General features: G+C 42.5%; 1 protein-coding gene across 1 annotated transcript in view; it reads right to left on the bottom strand.

Annotated features, from left to right (window-relative positions):
• Positions 1 to 2,920: 2,920 nt before the first annotated feature.
• Positions 2,921 to 21,531, bottom strand: part of AHCY (adenosylhomocysteinase) — a 35,825-nt gene continuing 17,214 nt past the window's right edge. Inside the window, exons 6-10 of the mRNA XM_060230984.1 lie at positions 18,686 to 18,893; positions 17,781 to 17,868; positions 16,360 to 16,477; positions 4,366 to 4,560; positions 2,921 to 3,593 (exon numbers count right to left, since the gene is read on the bottom strand). Coding sequence (XP_060086967.1) covers positions 3,462 to 3,593; positions 4,366 to 4,560; positions 16,360 to 16,477; positions 17,781 to 17,868; positions 18,686 to 18,893 — 741 coding nt within the window. The 3' untranslated portion in view covers positions 2,921 to 3,461. The remainder of the gene's footprint in view (positions 3,594 to 4,365; positions 4,561 to 16,359; positions 16,478 to 17,780; positions 17,869 to 18,685; positions 18,894 to 21,531) is intronic.

Raw genomic sequence — 21,531 nt, 5'->3', positions numbered from 1 at the left:
GGACAGACCATAAAGATACTGCCTGTATTTATGTTTGCATCCACAGTGAAAATATTAACTCCAGCTGTGAATTTGGGGCCAGGAAAGGATGCAGGGAGGCCCATTTGACCCTTCCCATCTCCTGGGCACTAGAAAGTAAAAATGTTTGGGATCTTCAACCACAGAATTACCAGCATCTTCTCTAATAACTTGCTGCTTATGAGTAAGTGATGTTCTTTAAATGGACATCTGTATACAAGCACTGATCCTATGCAGAAGATTTCTGGAGCTAAAGACCTAACTCTGCCTCTCAAAAGAAATAGATTTCTCTTTTGTGCATACTTTGAGGGACAAGGTGTATTTTAGCACACTCATTCACTTCCTGGATGCTGGAAATACATCCAGTATATAACTAAGAGAGACACCTGCCAGAAAAAGGAGGGTGGATTATATGACAGCACTGATAAACACCTGAAGTACAGAGTCCTGTTAGTCTCAAACAGATTTCCCACTACACTTACACCGCTCTCACTCTCTTCTCCACAGGGCTGCTGCTGGATTTTGCACAAACTGCCCCAGACCAGTGAGTTGCTCCGCCTCTCTTCAAGTTCCCTTCACAGCAGGCAGGATCCTCTGAAAACTGGTATCTGTCTGCCTTGGAGGGAACTTGAAAAGGGGCGAGGCAAGTCACTGGCTCAGGGCAGCTTGTGCGGAAATCCAGCAGCAGCCCCACAGGGAAAAGAAGCAACGAGACCGAAACAAGGTGAGTGGGAAATCGGTCTCAGTTTTTAGATTGATTTGTAGCCCATGCTAAGCTAGGTTTCCAGGTCAAGAGTTGTGATATCAATCTTATTAGCAATTGCAAAAACACTTCTGGCTTACAACTGGAAATCTCCTCACATACCATCTTTAAGTATGTGGAGGAACAAGATTTGGGATTATTTCTCAGCAAATTGGCTCCCCTAAACAAAGATATCCCCCTGAAAAGAAAATCATAGTTATGGTACCCGATGGTGACATACCTGATTGAACAAGATATTCTACCCAGAAATGCAATGCATCAAAACTTGATTTATTCCTGAACAGTTGTATGTGCATAATAATTTGAGTTATTATGGTTATCTTGTAAGCAACTTACCTGTATATGTCATTTTAAAAAACAATAAAAGTTGAAATTTTAAAAAAAAGTTAACAGCTGACACAGTTTGGGGAGAAGCCACACAACAGGGAACAGAGACTGAATAGTTTGTGTGATGTACCAGAAACAGCTAAGAGGCCTGTAGAACATGCCAGCAGGAGCAGCTGTTCCTGTATGCTTGCTTTGTAAGCTTTCAGCAAAGGGGACCAAGACTCATTCTTCTGCTCTTCTTCTGATAATAACCATGCTTGTCAGCAGCAAGAGCTTAAATTCGTCCTTCAGCAGAGGAGAATTTGTAAGCTTTAGCTCTAGATCAGGGGTGTCAAACTCATTTGTTATGAGGCCAGGCCATGTGTGTCATAAAATGTAAGGTCAGGTAGTGAAGATACAAACTTTATATAAAGGACACAGATAAATATGATTAAAGATTTTTAAAAACTTAATCTAAAATATGTTTAAAAGATTAGCACTCTTGCAATATTTTGCTTATTTAACACTTTCTGATAACTGACACCTCTTGGTCTGAATTATTGCACCAAAATCTGGAGACAGTGTCTGTGCTGTAGCAATCTTGAGTTTGCTGTTCAGGTGTTGTTCAGGTGTTGTTCAGGTATAAGCTGCAGTCCTACTTTTTGATTTATTGACATTTATTACAGAAACCTTATGGTCAATACTTTGAGCCTAAGACCCAGAGGAAAGCATGAAATGGCTGGGCATTGCAAGCTTTTGTACATAAGTTGCTTCATGTGCTGGTCAGCCAATGGAGAAAATAGAGGCTTCGCTCTGAAGCTCCTGTGCGAGCCCAGCAAAGCAAGCTGTGATGCAGAAGGAAGCGAGAGAGAAGGAAGCAGATGACAATGAGTTGCTTGTAAGCCTGATAGGAGCCCTCCAGGGGCCTGATCTGGCCCTCAGGCTGCACACTTGACATCCCTGCTCTAGATCATTGTTCTATGCAAGTGCCTCCCTAAAGACCACAAAGAAGGTACACACATGCAGGAGACTGCCAGCTGCTTTCAGCTCCCTTTTTTCGGTGTGTGGATGCCTCCAACAAAAAGAACAGTCACAACATCGATCAGAGTTAACTGTCTACAGGAATCTGCTGGAGGGATCCCCCACAATCTTTCTTAGACTTGGCAGCCATGCAGTAGACATCACAGCAAGGCTGAATCACACAAAAAGATTTGCCATCTGTGTGGACACCTGAGAACCAGGAAATGTGCATACAAGAAAGTTTGCACCTGTATTGGAAGATGCTAAAGCTGCAAGAGAGTATGAAGCACAAAGGGCTGGAATCAGATACTGGGCATTCACATTCTTTGGTTCTATTTTTGCCTTTGTTCTGTGGAACTGAAGGTGACATATAGATTATTTCCAGACAGTTTTCCATCCAGCCACTGATCTGACCAAGACTCTTTTAGCTTTAGCAGGGTTACCATACAATGTGCTGCCAGACCATGTTAGTAGGAACCTAGCAGTTTAAATGAATGTGTAGGTTTGCTGCTCACTCTCACATGACAACAAAACACCCACAAAATTAGCCAACACCTGGCCTGAGTTATTTACTGTAAGATTTTGAGTTATGCCCAAAAAGTCATATTTTAGGATCCACATATAGTAACAAAACAACTGGCTTCAAAGGAAATTATATATTCACAGAATATTATGAGTACTAAACATAATAAGGACATATCCATTTGCTAAGAGTCCTTAAATAATTAGTTGTACAACAACGAAAACATGTTATAACAATAGCACTCCTTCCCAAGATGGCTCCCATAATAAAGACAAGGTTACCAGTGCAGATTTTAAACAAACTCAGTTTATGACACCAGGACAGGCACAAGATAGAAAAGCTAAGCCACAATAGACATTCCCCCACTGATATGTTCAGAGAACTAAGCAGTCCCTCACCCCAACTTATCCCCTGGCTTTTGAAAGCTCTTTTAGAGATTATCACTTCAGATACTTCTACCAATTTTCTTTCAAGGGTGTGCAACCAAAAATGAAGCCATATTACAACAAAAACTAGACTGCAATGTCTACAATTAGGTAGAAACAGGGATCCAACATAAGTGATTCCTATGTTAAATCTACTGTGGGATGATCCCGGCTGAGGTGTGGTTCACCCGGCACCATGATGAGAAGAACCTACACTGAAGCATACAGGAATACACGATCCCTGCTTCCCACAGGAATGAGAGAGAGACACCTTTGTCAAAGAGAAATGGCATGAAGTGTGTCGACACATGGCAAGGAGCAAAGCTGTCCTCTGAATCCCAGCAGGGAAGCGAGCACTTTGGATTTCTATCTCTGCATCTTGAGATCTTTGGGCCTCACTAGTTGTTCAGTATCTGTAATGCTCTGGTTTGAAGGGACCGTCCTTTGGCAGGCCCAGGTACTTGGCCTGCTTATCACTCAGCTTTGTCAATTTCACACCTAATTTATCCAGATGAGCAGCAGCTACAGCTTCATCCAGCTGAAAGAATAGGGGAAGAAAAGTTAGGACCATTACCTAATCAAAGAAAACATAGTTCATTAGACCCATGTGATATAACCAATTAAAACCTGATTATATTTTCATATATTAACAATGCAGTCAAAGAGACAACAACACTGGTTTGTAGTGCTTTATGGCTTCCACAACAGCCCAGCAGAAGCTCATAAAATATTACTTGATGCAAAGGTCAGTATCCTGAGAATATCAGCTTGCTTTAAAAAAAAAAGAAGCAAATTTTAAACACTAACTCTAAATAGTTCTTTACCAAGGGACACTGCACCAACTTTTTATCATTCCTGCCATGGACCAAAAATGCTTTAGGCCCTTTTTTAAAAAATTAAACAAAAGATGGTTCAAGCGAGTACATGTAATATACCCTATTGATCAGAGGAAAAACCTTTTTCCTATTATCATTTCTGAACCTGGCCAAATTTCAAAGAACAATGAAGTTCAGCCTAAGCATCAAACAATTACTATCTTATTAAATTCACTGGTCGGTTTGAGAAAATTGAGACCAGATGACTTAAAAAAAAAAAGATGACATTTATCTTCTTACTCTCCATTTTCAGAACAAAGAATTCAATTTTAATTCTCATAATTAAGGAAAACCTCAAAGGAATAAGTCATGTTTAGAGATTTTGCAGATACATAGTAGATACCTGAACCACTAAGACCAGATTGTGACTGGCTTTGCTTAGTTAGGATGTTCAAAGACTGGTACAATCCTTAGGTCCTTTTTGGTGCAACTCACCTTCTTTGGCAAAATATGGACTCCTACTGCATATTTGCCAGGATTTGTCCAAAGCTCTATCTGTGCTAGCACTTGGTTGGTAAATGAGTTGCTCATGACAAAGCTAGGATGACCCATGGCACACCCCAAGTTCACCAGCCTGCCTTCTGCAAGAAGTATGATGTGGTGGCCATTTTTCAGAGTGTAGCGGTCCACCTGAATAGAAATGAAAACAATTAAAACCCTTGTGATGGAGGGTCAAAACCTGTACAGGAGCAAGCAGGATTACTAGACAGCCGGATGGTGGGCACGATTGAGACAAGAGAGATAACTTCTGAGAAGGCTGTGGGAATAAAAGACAGAATCCTTTAGCAAAAGTTTCTAAAACTACTGCAGAATTTGAAACATATACCTGGTAAACTTCTTCAAACATTTTTATTTATTTGGCACATTTTTTTATCCTGCCTGTCCTCCAAGGAGCTCTGGATAACACACATCACTGCCCTTTCTTCAATTTTACTCTCATAACAAAGCTGTGAAGTTAGGTCAAAGTCACCCAGAACACAGTCTAACACTAACCACTGTGCCATATTAGTGTGCATGCATGCACACACATGGTGGCTCTTCTCCCCATCATTTACTGACAGAACCAAGATTTGAAGGCTGGCAATACTGTTGTAATTGCCGAGCAACTGCCATTGAGATAGCATTTGTTTCTTAAAGCTACATGCTCTGCTTCTATTATTTTTGCAGAGGTTAACCCCCATGGTTTTTTTGTTTGTTTGTTTCCTTCAAACCTGGAGATTTTTCAAGTTCATAGGAACACCTGTCTTGTCTGTTCATGGCCCCAATATTTGAATTTATATCCACAGAGATGAGGTCATGTTGAGAACTAGATAGATTGATGGAAAATTGCAGTACAAGACTAAGGTAGGAGGTCTGCCATATGGCCCCAAAGGCCAAGTGGGGAGAAAAGGGATATGATACATCGTTTCTCAAACATAAGAACAGAATTCTCAATACATCTCAGCTCAAGACAAGTGCAATTTTAACACAAGCTTTATCCTCAAAATTGAGAAACTAGAGCAAAACCAGGTAAGATTTATGGTATGAGTGGTCACTTGCCAAAAAAAAAAGTTCAGCTGCTAAATGCGGATATCATGAGTCAGAACCTGGAAAATCATTCTAGATATTACAACCAGGGCCGACTCACCCACTAGGCAAACTTGCCAGGAGCGAGAGGGTGCCGAATTGGGCTCCCTCACGGTGCCCAAGACAACAGCCTAATTTGCCTCCGAGGTCTGTATTTTGAAGAGGACTGCTGAAGGAAATTTCTTCCCCCTCCTTTCCAGAAAGGAGGGGGAAGAAATTTCCTTCAGAGATCTCTTCAAAACACTCGCAGACCTCGGACCAGGGCAGGGGAGGGGCCCTGACTTTGGGTCAGCAGGCATGGGGGTACTCATGAGTAGCTCCGTGCCTGCTGCCTACTTGCGAGTAGGCGGCAGGCGTGGGGAATCGGGGCGGGCACAGCTTTGCTGCCTAGGGCGGTGGAAGGGCTCGGGCCAGGCCTGATTACAACCAATACTTCAGAAAAATCCCAGAAATTATATTTAAAACAGGTGAATGGTACACACTGTGATATACAGAAGGCCACCCTGCCCCTGTGGGAATAACAGTTACTTATTCAGCTGTTTCATCCCTGAGCCTATGGGACTGCAGCTTCAGCATCCAAACACCCTTCAGAGATGGAATGGAATATTTGAGAGAAGCACAGCAGGAATTACTTCAGATGTGCTTCAAGGTGAGTGCAGTCATAGGTTAGGACTGCCTCAGCAAAAGAGCAGACAGACTGAAGGGTAGTTCTGTGTGGAAGAGTGGTTTAATAATACCTCTGGGAGAGGACAGAGTACCTGATTGTTAGGCTGGGAAAGGGCAGGCTGCTATAAGTGGAATTGTCTCTGTGTGTGAAAAGATCCAAACTAGTGGCTAGTCAATGAAAGCGTATGTGTACCTGCAAGCATTACAAAAAATTTAAACCACACTCTAAAGCCATAACTAGCTTAAATTTATGTGCCTCAGTCAGGTTTCTCCTTTGACTGTCTGAAGATCTGTGTTGATCTGTTCTTTATAAACAACCTGCACTTAAATAAATCATCTTTGTTATTTACATATAGCTCCTGCCTCATTGATCTTTGCGTTCTTCTTGCACACCACAAAACTTATCCCACAGCATGGAATCCAAAGCCTTTACACTTGCTATCCCAATAACATCCTGTAACTGAGAGGAAGGATTACTGTTCTAAACAAAGCTGGTCTGTGAAAATCATAAAAAGCTACATGAGTCCCCTCAGTTCCAAGAATGGGACTATCACCACTACAATGGACTTAAGGTAGAATTCTGCTCAGGATTGGACTGCAACATAGATGGGACATTTTCAAGAGAATGTGAACTAAGGATGGTTGACATTCTGCCATGTCTGAGTGAACAACAGTCATCCCACGAGGTAATATAGGGGATGAGTTGTCCTGGCTCTTAATTTTTTAAGTTGTATTTCTTGCCTTGGAAACCTTATGGGGTTACCATAAGTCAGCTGTGACTTGATGGCACTTTTCTCCACCACGTCATAAGATGACTCTAAGGTAAGCATCTAATACAAATGGTTTGGTAAGCCATCTACAGCTCCTACCCAGTGAGTATAATGGCTATTACTCCTGTTTTTCTATTCATGACAATTTTGCATTAGAAACTTTTTTTTTAAGTATTGGTAAAAGTCCAGGCATTCTGATTAAAGATAAACTAAATGACAAATCTGTCCCTAGGGATCTATATATGCACTAAAGCAGGTGATGTGGGAATTCCTTACAGAGTTGCTTGCTCAGCTAGATATAATCAGAGAAGGAAAAGTAGATGTAATCTTAGCAGGGGGTTGCAAAGTGGTAATAGATCCCAGCAGACCAGATGAACCACAAAAAAGAAAAAAAATGCAACACAAATGACAAAAGCAAATTAAATCCTTGAAACTGAGCAGACAGGCAAGTTTAGCAGATTAATGGGAAAAATTTGATCCAGAAGAGTTTTACTTTCTATTCAACCTATGGAAACAAAAACAGCATTCAAGCCATTCAGTACACCCTCTTTTATTTACATTGATGATAGAGTCGCAGGGTCCAAGCTATTCACCTATTCCAAGCTAATCAGCCAATAGAAAAGACGAATAATGGCAATATGCAGTGTGGGATTTGTACCCACCCCTCCTATAGAAAAAGATACTTGAGGTTATAAATATGATCCATCTGTTTTGACTTTACAGCTGAATGCCATCTGTGGCCCAAATTATCTTTCATCAATTTTTGCCAGTGCATCATCAGTACTCCTTTTGGAAAAAGCAGACTATGCCGCAATATACCCATTCTTTAGTAACTTTCCAGTTAAACTACTGTGACAATACTTTCAATATCTGCCTTCAAATAAAATAGTGTTTAAATAAAATAGTATACAGAAATAGTAACTAGTTCAAAAGTGGCCGAACTACTCACTATGTCATCATCTGACCGGATTAATGTGCTGGTGTTGACTCACAAAATCCTTCTCTCACATCATGTACATATGTTAAAGCCACTTATGTATGCCTTGCACAAATTGCCACTGCCATCAAACCAAACTATTCTAGCATCCATATGGCAATGAAGCATCCACACAAGCATCCTCTGTGCTTTCCTCAGTCATCACCTTTGCTTTCTTCACTCTCCAAACTTCCCATCCTCCCAGAGAGCTTTACGGAAAAATACTGGTAGATACTATACAGCTGTAGCATTATAACATTATAGTGCTATAGTAACTGCCTTTAAAAAAAAATCTGAGGAAAAAACTTTTGGTGATGGCAGAGCGGAGAATGGAGGGTGTGAGTGGATGACAACAATAAAATGGCATTGGTATGGGCAAGGAGTTTGAACATATGCATGTTCCCCATTCAAATAGTGTGCAATCCTGCTGTGACTGCAGTATTTCAAGAAAGATTGTAGCAAAGCAGATTTGGGGAAGAATAAAGCAAAGCACAGGAAAACCTGGAAGGTGTATAACACAACATTATGTAAACACTTAAAAAAACACTCTAGTTTTCAAGCCAAATCAAGGCAAAACCCTTGCGAGGAAGCAACCCATGTATTGAGTAAAGAGGAAGTTTTCATAGAATCATAGAGTTAGTGAGATCTAAGTAGAGCAGCATAAAGTGATACCACCACTTTGTGTGATCTGGACACTATACTTCTGTTGATACAGCCCAAAATGGCATTTGCCTTCTTAGCTACCACATCACACTGCTGACTCATGTTCAGTGTATGGTCCACTAAGATCCGTTTTGCACATACTACTGCTATTTTAAAACGTAAAATTCATTTAAAAGATTAGCACTCTTGCAGTATTGTGTTTATTTAACACTTTCTGATAACTGACACCTCTTGCTCTGAATTATTGCATCAAAATCTGAAGACAATGACTGCTGTAGCAATCTTGAGTATGCTGTTCAGGTGTTGTTCAGGCGTGTGTGTAAACTGAAAACCTACTTTTGATTACAGAAATCTCATGGTCAATGTTTTGAGCCTAAGACCTAGGGGAAAACATGAAATGGTTGGGCATTGTGAGCTTTTGTACATAGGTTGCTTCATATGCTGGTCAGCCAATGGAGAAAATAGAGTATTTGCTTGGTAGCTCCTGTGCCATTGAGCAAGCCTGGCAAACCAAGCTGTGATGCAGAAGGAAGCAAGAGAGAGATAAAGAATCGGATGACAGTGAGATGCGCATGGGCCTGATAGGAGTCCTCTGGGCCAAAAGAGAATAAAGCTCACAGGTCAGCAAGACTGTTATATGACAACATAATCCAGTTTTATTGCAATGTCTATGTACTATAATGGTCTTTGGTACATCAATATAGCTAATTCTCAACATGGCTCCATCTGTGGATATATAAACCCAGAGACTGGAGCCATAAACAAAAAAGACAGATCTATCTACAAATCTGAGAAAAGCCCCAGATTTGCAAAAAAAATTCTGAAATCTCAACCTAAATAAATCTATCTACAGTGATGAGTTTTATCATGGCTGGCATCCCCCTCCTTACATCCAGCTTTTCTTTTCTCTTGGCCTCCACCATACCCTGCCTATGAGCTGACAACATAGTCCGGAACTGTTTTAAAAGTGATTTATGGCCGTCATCTGGGACCAATTTTTAAGACTGATAGACAAATCAACCTGTTTGCACATTCAACTTGCACTAGCACTTCATGGATTAATTAGAAGCTATGCCTTACATTGAGAATCATACTTGAATATTGGATATATTGATTAAGCCTAAAGCATTTTATATTGAAGCCTTATTTTTCTAACTTTAAGCCAGCAAGTATTAGGGAGAGAGAGAGAAGGCTATGTTCCTGAACAAAGGTCTTTATCGCAGGGAAAATATTAAATCAAGAGGAAAGTTCTCGAACAACACTTCCACATTCCAAACAGTGGCAGATTGGTCAAAAGCAATAGCAAGACTTAGGCACCTCGGGGAGAGCCCAGGGCATCCCAGAATAGCATTGCCCTAGTAACTGAACTTCCAGCAACCTACAAACTGGCCTTGAGTAGCATTTTTTTGGATATGATATGGTATATACTTTTAACAAGAGCCCTGAGGCACAAAGTGGTAAAGCTGCAGTACTGCAGTCCAAGCTCTACTCACGACCTGAGTTCAATCCCAGCGGAAGCTGGGTTCAGGTAGCCAGCTCATGGGTAACTCAGCCTTCCATTCTTCCAAGGTCGGTAAAATGAGTACCCAGCTTGCTGGGGGTAAAGTGTAAATGACTAGGGAAGACAATGGCAAACCACTCTGTAAAAATGTCTGCCATGAAAACATTGTGAAATCAATGTCACCCAAGAGTTGGAAACAACTGGTGCTTGAACAAGGTATTACCTTTACCTTAGGGAGCCCTGTGGTGCAGAGTGGTAAGCTGCAGTACTGCAGTTCAGGCTCTGCTCACAACCTGAGTTTGATCCCAGCAGAAACTGGGTTCAGGTAGCCAGCTCAAGGTTGACTCAGCCTTCCATCCCTCCAAGGTCAGTAAAATGAGTGCCCAGCTTGGCTTGGGGGTAAAGCATAGATGACTGGGGAAGACAATGGCAAATCACCCCGTAAAAAATCTGTCGTGAAAATGATGGGATGCAATGTCACCCCAGAGTCAGAAACGACTGATGCTTGCATCTTTACCTTTATACTTTTAACACCAGCACCAACTCTGCTTTTCACAAGGGTTTGAGTAACCCAAGGGGAAACTGGCCAATGGGAAGAGAGATGAGCTATTGGAACATGTTTTGATAAACCAATTATAATTAATCTGGCCCACAGTGGATAAGTTATCAAAATGTATATAAACTGCTGTAATGGACCTGATTCCTTGAGAAACACAGAAGATACTGGTATAGAGAGTGTGTGGAGTGTTCCTCCAGCCATATCAATAAGTTTTATATAAACAATTCCTGCTTCAACAGAACTCTGGTCATGTGTTCCTTTGTTGATTGGATGAGGGAGCACGCTTGGCTCACAGTTTGTGTGCAACAAGGCTATATTGAATGGTTTATTATTGTGACTTGATGTTTATATTGTATTTTGTTTACTGTTGTTTATTACCCAGAGCCAAGTAAACTCAAAGATAGGGCAATCTATAAATTTATAAATATAAATAAATGCATAGAGCAGGAGTTAACCTTCCAAATAACTGAAGCAGAGCCTGTACCTTTAAGAAATGGATGTACTCGGATCTCAGTAGCCATATGGTTGTTAAGGCAACCAAACAAACTTGCCATCCTTCAAACCTTGGTTTCTGTGGGTAAAAAGCAATGGGGAGTGGACAGGGCCCTTTCCAGTACTATTTTGGCCGGGCAATCCATATTTGCTTCCCCTCCCTCCTACCCTGGAGAGAGGAACTCATTGGGACCAGGCTCAGCAGCAATCACTGGACAACTCGCTACTGTGAAAAGCAGTTTTAAAGGACATTTTTAAGTGAATGCGGGGGAAATTCAAAAGTCTGATCTCATCTTGGTATGGTCATTTCTTAGGAATTCTATGGTGCTGGTTCCACTCAAGATATTGTTACACTGATTACTCTTGATTATTGACACTAAACATCAGGGTTTTAAAAGTGGCAGGGTAGTTTTTAATATCAGGATGCGTGAAGGGGGTAGAGCTGTTTCTGGCAGGCTTTTATCTTTATCACGGTCTAGCACCTGGAATGTTTCAAAACTGGTTAGTACTTTTTGCCCAGGGGGTAGTGCTGGAATCCAACACATTCCCCTCAACAAACTATGACAAGGTGTCTCTGAGAGGCTCCAGGCTTGCAGCCACCTACAAGCAAATGAAAACCAGTAGCTGTTGCACATCAGGAAGGGACAAGGTGGAAATGCAGGCTCACCCCATAAAATCTCAGAGGCTTTAGCCAATACAGGATAGAGCAACTGTGAATGTGCTAAAAAAACTGAGAACAGCTGCAACAAAACATAATTGTTGGGCAGGCTGGTTTCAGACAGACAATAATACAAGCCAGGCAAGCAATCTCAGCAGGCTTCTTTCTCCCTTCCCCCAAGTGAATAAGTTAGACTAAAATGCCAAAGGCTGAGACCATTTAACTGAAGGTGTGGGGATTAACACATTTAGCTATACTGCCACAGGGCTTGATTTGCTTTAGTCTGTGCCAAGAGCAATAAATACAGGCTTTGATGGTTTATATTTCCACACACACACCCCAAAAGCCCAACAAGGACCAGCACTTTCATTCAGTTACACAAGTAGGGGTGGCTCCCATCTGGCCAGAAAATTGGTCTTTCCAGCCAGGAATCTGGGCTTCCAACAGCAACCCCTTCCCCAAAAGAAGGGGAGCAGAGACACTTCTGCCAAGAAAGAGAGCAGCAACAATTTCTAACACAAAATCAGGGAGATGGAATTTCAAAAACCAAGTCAGAAATTGTTAACTGCTAAGTTAGTGGCCCTGTGGAGAAAGGCTGCATGTTTATTTATTTATTTATTTATTTATTCCTCGCATTTATATCCCGCCCTCCCCGCCGAAGCAGGCTCAGGGCGGCTAATAACAATCAAACCCAAACAACAGAACAATAAACAAACAATTAAAATCAACAATCATTACCAATTAACGATTTAAAACAGTTTAAAATAATTTAAAACAATTTTTGGTGCTAGTGTTGGTACCATTACATTCAGCGATGTTGGGCATCTACTTATACTGTAGTTTAACTAAAGGCAAGTCGAAATAGAGCTGCTTTACAGGCCTTGCGGAACTTGGCAAGGTCCCACAAGGTCTTTACATCTTCTGGGAGTTGGTTCCACCAGTGGGGGGCAGCAATTGAGAAGGCTCTATCTCTGGTAGCCTTCAGTTTCGCCTCCCTCAGCCGTGGGATTGACAGTAAATTCTGTTTACAGTTTCCGGATCCAAGACAAGGGCAGCCCCATGTAGAGGGCATTGCAGTAGTCTAGTCTCGAGGTGACCGTTGCATGGATCACAGTTGCTAGGTCGCTGCACTCCAGGAAGGGGACCAACTGTCGTGCCCTCCTAAGGTGGAAAAAGGCAGATTTCGCAGTGGCATGCTATCTGCATGTATGTGCTCAGCTCCTGGAGCATCAACCACTGAAAAAGGCAGTTTGTGACTCTTTCAGTAGGTCTGTGGGTGTGCAGTTGTACAACAAATTAATAGGAATATCTTAAGTATATTCAATTCATTTTTCTGCGAAAGAAAATGTTTCTTACCCATGGGAAAGTCTGAAGGGAGTTGGTTTCTATTATCACTTAATTCACCGAAGATGACGTAGTTACTGCTTCTCCTCTCCAGAATTATAAATATTTTTTACTACTCTACACATGCTAAGTCTCAGTACTTGCTTATATTCAGAATTGAACTTTGTAATCTTGGAGGTGCCACTGGTTTCAAACTTCATTCTCACATCCATGTATTAACTCTTGTATTTATACCATTCACAGATCTTACCAACCATCTTAATCCAATCTCAGCTATAACTGCCCAGTTACTTATGCATCTTGTCTCTAACTAGCCCATTCTAGCAACTAACCCCTCCCCACCCTCTCTCAACCTATATGTAATGGTCGAGGAAATTCTGTTTCACTGTATCTGAAGTCTGCTTGTACAAGAAAGCTTATACCTTCTGTGATTAGATGCCTTCCTTGTCGGAACTTACTTTTTAAAAGGGGCTGGTTTTTTCTGTGGGAAGGAGTCAGCTGATAGCTTTCTTAGAATCATAGAATTAGAAGGGACCTCCAGGGTCATCCACCCCCTGCACAATGCAGGAAATCCACAAATACCTCCTCACCACCACATGTATGTCCTCAGTGACCCCTGCTCCATGCCCAGAAGATGGCAAAAACCTCCAGGATCCCTTGCCAAACTGGCCTGGAGAAAAATTGCTAACTGACTCCAAAGTGGCAATAATCATTTCCCTAGATGTGTAAGAACGGGTCAGAAGAACTAAGCAATGAAGCAATCCTTCCCGTTCTCTTTCTCATGATCTGCCTAATTCACAGAATCAGTATTGCTGTCAGATGACCATCTAGCCTTTCTTTAAAAACTTTCAAGAAAGGAGAGCCCACCACTTCCCAAGAAAGCCTGTTCCACTTTGGAACCACTTTAACAGTCAGGAAGTTCTTCCTAATGTTCAGCCGGAAACTTTTTTGATTTAATTTCACTTACAATGGACTGCTCTGTCTCCCCTTTCTCCTTAACCACAGAGGAGGGAGTCATTTGCTATAGAAGCAGGACAAAAACAGAAAGTTCCAGATGTGCTCTGCAGTTTTTCTTCCCAGAGTGCTCTAGGGAAAAGGTGACAAGTTCCTGGGTGGGAAGGAGAATTTTGGAGAAATATTCTCCACCGAGGGGAAAAGGGGGTGAACAGTGCTGAGCTCTCAAGAAGAGCAGACCTCAGGCTGGGCTACATAGCGGCCATTGTGAGAGAATGAGGCAGCCTGCTGGGAAGCTGCAGATCTCTCTGGTGATGTAAAGGGCTACAAACCAAACTTACAACTTTTAAAGACTTATTATGCCTGCTCTGCCCAAAACAACTAACTAAAGTATGTATTAGAGCAGGGGTCCTCAACCCCCGGGCTGGGGACTGGTACCAGGCTGCAGCCTGTTTGCAATGGGCCATGAAGCCTCACCCCACCCCCACCCCCTGCAGTGCCTTCTCCTCCCCCCATTTTCACCATTTTAAGGCCGGGGAAGGGAAGGAGGCAAGGGCAGCGTCACTTGCTCAACGCTGCTGCAGCAGTTTTTGCGCCGATCAACTGATCGGAGGGGGGGGTCAGCCTGGGAGGCACTCCACAGCTCCTTCCCTGGCCATAAAATGGAGAAAACGGGGGGAGGAGGTGGCAAGGCTGCATGGGGGGATGTGGCAAAGGAGGGAGGAGGAAACGGGGGAGGAAAATGGGGGGAGGAGGAGACAGCAAGGCTGCATGGGGGAGGCGAGGCTGTGCAGGGGGCTGGCAAAGGAGGGAGGAGGAAAATGGGGGGAAGAGGAGGCTGCAAGGCTATACGGGGGGCGGCAAGGTTGTGTGGGGGCTGCTGAAGGAGGGAGGAGGAGGCTGCACAGGGGGCGAAGGAGGGAGGAGGCGGCACCTTGAGGGGGCGGAAGGAGGCCGTAGTTGGCGGGCTGGCTCTGGGGCCTGTCTCTGGGACAAAAAAGGTTGAGGACCACTGTATTAGAGAAGGGAAAGAAGGAATGCATTTATTCCAAATTTCTTTTGTTTCCATTTTGCTGATCTAGTGCTGGGCTAAGCATATATATGCAGACTTTTCAATAAATATTATTGCTTTTTTACTCTGGCAGTGTTCTCTGGGCCACATAGTTCTCCAGCTGCTTGGATATGCTATTCATCTGCCAGAGGGGGCCCCAGATTGGGAGGGAAGTGTCAAGACACCTGTTGCCAACCCTCCAGGAGGAACCCCAAAAAAGGATTTGATTCCTGTATTAATGAGGTGTTGAATAACAGGAGGAGCCTCAGTTTGAAGAAGAATTGCAGATTTACACCCCGCCCTTCTCTCTGAATCAGAGACTCAGAATGGTTTACAATCTCCTATATCTTCTCCCCCACAACAGACACCCTGTGAGGTGGGTAGGACTGAGAGGGCTCTCACAGCAGCTGCCCTTTCAAGGACAACTCCTGTAATAGCTATGGCTAACCCAAGGCCATTCCAGCAGGTGCAAGTGGAAGAGTGGGGAATCAAACCCAGTTCTCCCAGGTAAGGGTCCGCACACTTACCCACTACACCAAACTTGCTTGAGAAGGAAGTCAGAAGTCTGTCCCTCCTGGCAGGAGGACCCCCAAAGGACAGTGGTGGCAGCAATACCTTAAGTGGCAGGAAGTGGAATTGCTTCCCCAGGAGTGGCAACCTAGCAGAGGGAGTGGGCAGAACTGGGTCTGCAAGGAAAAGCAGGCAAGTTGCACCACATCTTGAATTAAATTTTGTTGGTCTTAAAGGTGCCACTGGACTCAAACTTTGTTCTGCTGCTTCAGACCAACACAGCTATTCATCTGAACTCATTCCCTCCTATGGTAGCCACCTTCTGATCTCATGAAGAAGACTGTAATTTTATGAACCTGACTTTGTACAGGTGTGTTCTGTACTTCTATCATCCAGGGGAGCAGCATGGATAGAAGGAGCCAGTTTGTATCTTTTGTCAGCCTTTATGTGGCTGTGCCAGTTCCCAATCACACAGGCTTGCACACACTTTGGACACATGCAGCTCTTGAACAGGACAAATGGGACTCCACCCTTCTCTTTACCCCTTCCCTTGATTAGGGGGGAGAAGGCACAAGACACCTCTCTGCAACACTCACAGTACAGACTACATAAAGGTACAGTCCCTTCAACTCTAATGGTGGTCTCTCTTATGACTTGATCCTCCCAAAACCCAAGTGCTTAACGCTTACAACAAAAGATCTCAGTTCAAGATGGCTCACCTGAGGTTTAATGTTTACAGTCTCCACTGCATTCTCATTCAGCCACTTCACGTCAATTTCCACATCAAAGTGCCCAATGTTACATACGATGCTATCATCTTTCATCTGCTCAAAATGCCTAGAATGAAGTAAAAAACTCTTTTTGGGAATGGTAATTATAATAAAGGAATTAGAACTGCTTTCCTAAAAAACACCACAATTCAGGTGGGGGCCCACAACCCTGTGATTCCACCCACTCCAGTTAGTGGCTTCATTGAAGGCTAATACCCAGTCTGTTATGAGGCTAAAATCTACTGTGCCATGCAGAGTAAAGCCTTAAATAAAGAAGAGTTGGTTTTTATATACCCCACTGTTCTCTACATTAAGGAGAAGGTTTTTATACCTCACTGTTCTCTACCTTCTTAAAACCATCTCCTTCCCTTCCTGCCCCCAAAACAGGAACCATGTGAGGTAGAAGGGGCTGAGAGAGTTCTGAGAGACTGGCCCAAGATCATGCAGCAAGTTTCATGTGGAGGAGTGGAATCAAACCTGGTTCTCCATATTAGAGACTCTTAATCACTGCACCATGCTGGATCTCCGCCAAAGATCCACATCTGTTGGATCTGCCCTACTACCCCTCTTCTGTGATCAAATCAGGAAAATCTCCATATTGTCCATTATTCCCAACATAATATCACTCAGAACCCTGTATATTTATGGAACTGGGAAAATGAGGTTACATTTGCCCTCATATTATAGCAGTTTCTCGCTTCCTGCCATGATCTGTTTAATCAACCTGTCTTTATGTTGCCAATGCCTATCCCAATTATATACTTTCAGTATATGAGCCAGTAAAAGCTTCAGGTACATTCTAGTTCAAGGCTCATTTATAAATATACCTGTACTCAATAAATGGTAGGCTTGCAATCCTACTTGGGACAGATTTGTCCCAAATGTCACTATACACTTATTAGGCTAAGCAACGTTTATTCTGCAAGCTCTGGCTTTAGTGGTGAAGGAACTTTCCTAAGACTCTGCGCCCAATCACATGATCACTGTTTTTTTTGTATTAAAGACAATAGCATTGTAAGAGCCTCTGGAAATTTATTTACATTGTAATTAAGGCTGCAGCTTTTCATGCTACACTCCTGAGTATTATCTGCTAATTAAAGGACTCAGGAAAGATACATGTTTAAAAAAATACTAAAGCCAGCTCAGATCTCATTCTCATACCCTATGCAATTCTTGAAATCTGTTCTTGAGGGCAGGTGTTGGGACTGACAAGAACCTAAACTATTTGCAATGAGATGCGACACTAAACAGCCATCAGAAGTTATTTCAGTGAACTAACTTCTACAATTCCTCTGCACACTTCTCACGTAGCACACACTGGGAAAATGGCATTTAGGCTTTAAGCTTTTTTTTTTAAAGGTATTTAGTACCTTCCCTGCACGATGTCAGTACATCCAGTGGTTGTAACAAAAATGTTGCCTTCTTTGCAAGCTTCTTCCATTGTTGTAACTTCATAACCTGAAGGGGGAAAGAGAATGTGCAATATTCCATAGGTTTCTTTGCACATTTGTGCTTCTGTGTGCATGTCTAAAATAATTCAATATATATACCAAACTTACATACCAACCAGGAAAATCGCGATCAGTTGACATTATCAGCTCCCTAATATAATGTGTGAAGTAGCCCTATGAAACCCCTGTGCTCTTTCTCAAATACACACTCACACAATATATATGATATTGTGTTATTTATATTGCACTGATTCACATTTATACTATGTTTTGTGCTCATTTATTTAGATCCTTAAACAATGTTTCATGATTGCCTTTCACTATCACTGGAACCTTAAGTAAGGCTCATGCTTTCTCTTCTATCAGCTCTTGAATATACAACACTTTTAAATAGACTGCAGCCTTCTTCTAACTGCGTTCATGTGATCTTATCTCAGCAGCCCTGTAAGGTAAGCTAAGCTGAGAGAGTGCTGTAGAGAACCTCAGCATGTGTACTTCTAATGCTTTCAAAGGCAAGCATGGAACCTGTTCCATACTGGGGATTTCAGAAACCAACTCCCTTTCATCATATGCAGAGTGCCTTGCTATCACTATCAAGTTACATTTTCTTCCTATGTACTAAGGATGAAAAACCAGGCTTTCAAGACCTAACATCCTGGGTGTGCTTTTGCTGCAGATTTCGTTTGACTTGTCACTTTCAATCCAGGTCACAGTACTAGATGGAAAGCCAGAGGGAGGCAGTGCACAGTTTCCTGTCTCTCCATCAGGCTCTGTATGACCACCTAAAGCAATCACTTTAGCAAGTGCAGACTTCTGGTTCTCACCTTCCATGGCTGCTTGCAGTGCATTGATGGGATCAATTTCTGTGATGATGACCCTGGCACCAAAGTTTCTCAGGGCTTGAGCACAGCCCTTGCCAACATCGCCATAACCTGCCACGACAGCCACTTTCCCTGCAATCATTACATCCGTGGCACGCTTTATGCCATCAATGAGGGATTCTCTGCACCCATAAAGATTGTCAAACTTACTCTATGGAGGAAAACAGAATTTTGAGGAAACTGGAGCAATCTCTCTAAATAGTTGATATAAGAATTATTTTATGAAAGTCAATGTCAAAATGCTGCCAGTAGACTAACCAGCTTTTCCAATAGTAAGAAAGGAAGGAGGGATTCCATTTGACATAGAAGCTATGCTTGGGGTCACAGAACCTGCCTGGACAAAAGCCATATGGGACAGAAGCTGTACAGTAAGGAGGAAAATTAAGTGAGATTAATGCAAAAGCTGGCTGAATCCAGCTCTAAATTCCCAGTGTGAGTAGCTGAAAGGTTTCTATAAGTTAATAGCATGCTATATTCTTCTCACAAAAATAGAGAAGTTATTCAAATCACAGATACCTACTGAGAACCACTTATACTTTTTCAGAGGACACTTATAAATGCCTTATAAGAATCTAGTACAATGCTATACTCTGATGTTGGCCTGGACCAAAGAAAGTGAAGTGTGCAGATCAAGGAAGGAATGTAACTATGAGGCAAAGCACCCCTGTCCTCCCCCTCAAGGGTTAATATGAACTGCAAGGGGCCTGGCCCATCCTGCAGGTGTTACTAATTGGTCTCTTGGCCCACACAGTATTAGCTTCAGTCCATGTGGTGGGAGAAGGAGAACAGAGAGTGATGAGGTAATTTTCCAGAGACTTCTCTTAGAAACATGTTCTGATTGGATGTCATCCTCACCTGATGCTACTGGGCCCAAAAGCAATAATTGAGCTAAGGCCTTGAAGAAGAGACTAACTGGGATTCTGGTGGACTAAAGGCCTGAATGATGACCTACTTGAATTGCAATTGCTAGCAATGTAGAGCTGTGGCCTTTGACTTTTGAATTTAAGGTTTGTGTCATCTAACACAGGTTCAAAAAGTGTTAGGCAGTTAAGCTAGTTTTCTTGCTGTGTGATTTTAGAGAAATGTGTTGGCTATAGAATAAATTTTTAAATTGTCAGAAACTGAAATAAACTTTATAAAATCTTTTTTAAAAAAAATTAAACAACAGTCTGGTTACTTGTGCATAACCCACCCTTGGACCCACAGGGTTCAGGCTTGGACTCCTTGACAGTTGCTTTCTCAATACCAATTTCTAATGGTAAAAGCAAACCAGTATTTTCTGCCCAAAGCATGGAATTTAGTAATGAGAGACTGTTTTAATTTAAATTAACATTTGCAATTTTGTGCCTGACGAACTGGCTGAACAACTGCAAATAACCACATATTTTCCCTCATATTCAAGCCCACAAGATTGGTGCCAAGCAAGGAGGGTTTGGCAGGGGGGGAGAAACTATAGCACTCTCCTACCACTGCTTATATCTCAGGTTACAGGGACTACACGCTAAGAAGGAGAGTAGAAAGAACACTGAATTTGAGGCTACAGCTGTAATATGAATGGACAGTGCTGGCAATAGCAGCATATAGAACTCTTAGGTCTCCAAAGCTACACTGGAATTTAAAAATCTGTATTTTGATATAGGGCTATCAAGTTCCCACTGGGAGTGGAGGTCTCCCTGGTTTGGGTGCCCCAAACTCGCCAGCACAGAGCCGGCCACTGGGGGGATCCCCACCCAAATGAGCTCCATCATCATGCTATGTGTGTGAGGGAGATATCACATGGAAGTGATGTCATCACACTGGGCACAACGTGCAGAGGATGCTCTAGCATTTGGAGAAAACTCTATGGTACCATAGAGTTTATAACCCAAATTCTAGACCATCCCCAGTGCAATGTGCCCAGCATGATGGTGTCACATCTGAGTGACTTCATCACGCTGTGTGTCCTTTGCATGCACAAGAAAAATCCCCTGTGGGGATTCAGTTTAAGTACAGAGAAGATGTGTTGGAGTTGGGAGCAAAGTGAGATAAAAATGTGGACGGGATGTTTTGCAGACTAACTTGATTTATGGTCTCAAAGAAACTTGTTGTTTGTTTACTGTACGCATGTGCCTGCTGTCTCTGGGCAGAATACACACGGTAATTAATTGGCTGGAGCAAGTGGAATGTTATGAGGTCATGAAATGAATAAAAACGGCCATCGGTAGTTGTGCAGGGGGGAGAGAGAGTTAAAGAGATTCATGAATTATGACAAGCTGCTAGCAACTCCGATGAACTTTAAAAACTGATCCAGGCGCCTCCCTGTGTATCCTTGAGTGTGTGTGTGTTTTCCTTTTGGTGTAAATCTTACTCTTCTCACCGGTGCGTGGGCTGGCTCCCGCGACAATCCCCCATCAAAGCCAAGGCAGACTTGGCAACCCTATTTTAATATCGGATATCAGGGGACTTCAGTCTTACTTGCTGGTTGCACTTCTGAGAAAGTCTAGTGGGTGCCACCACAAAATGCCTGCTACGGCAGCAATAACAAAATGCTGGGGACAGCTATATCCAAGTAGATGCTCCCTGCAGAACAGAAAGTGATATCTCTTATGAAGCACCTCCTGCTTCAATATGGTAGAAGAAAGCTAAAGTGGAAGAAGGTCGAAGAAAGCTCTATGCTTTGGGGAAGAAGCCAGTGGGCACTAAGAAGCACATCAGTGGATAATATGGAATCCACAGGCACCACATAAGGGGATCACCACTGTGCACACTATAGTTTGCTATCATGATTTCACATCCCCACAAAAATATTT

The sequence above is a fragment of the Heteronotia binoei genome, chromosome 2 (genome assembly GCF_032191835.1).
Source record: "Heteronotia binoei isolate CCM8104 ecotype False Entrance Well chromosome 2, APGP_CSIRO_Hbin_v1, whole genome shotgun sequence".
Classification (NCBI taxonomy): domain Eukaryota; kingdom Metazoa; phylum Chordata; class Lepidosauria; order Squamata; family Gekkonidae; genus Heteronotia; species Heteronotia binoei.
Note: the sequence above shows the minus strand (reverse complement) of the source record. Positions and strands in the feature narration are given on the sequence as shown.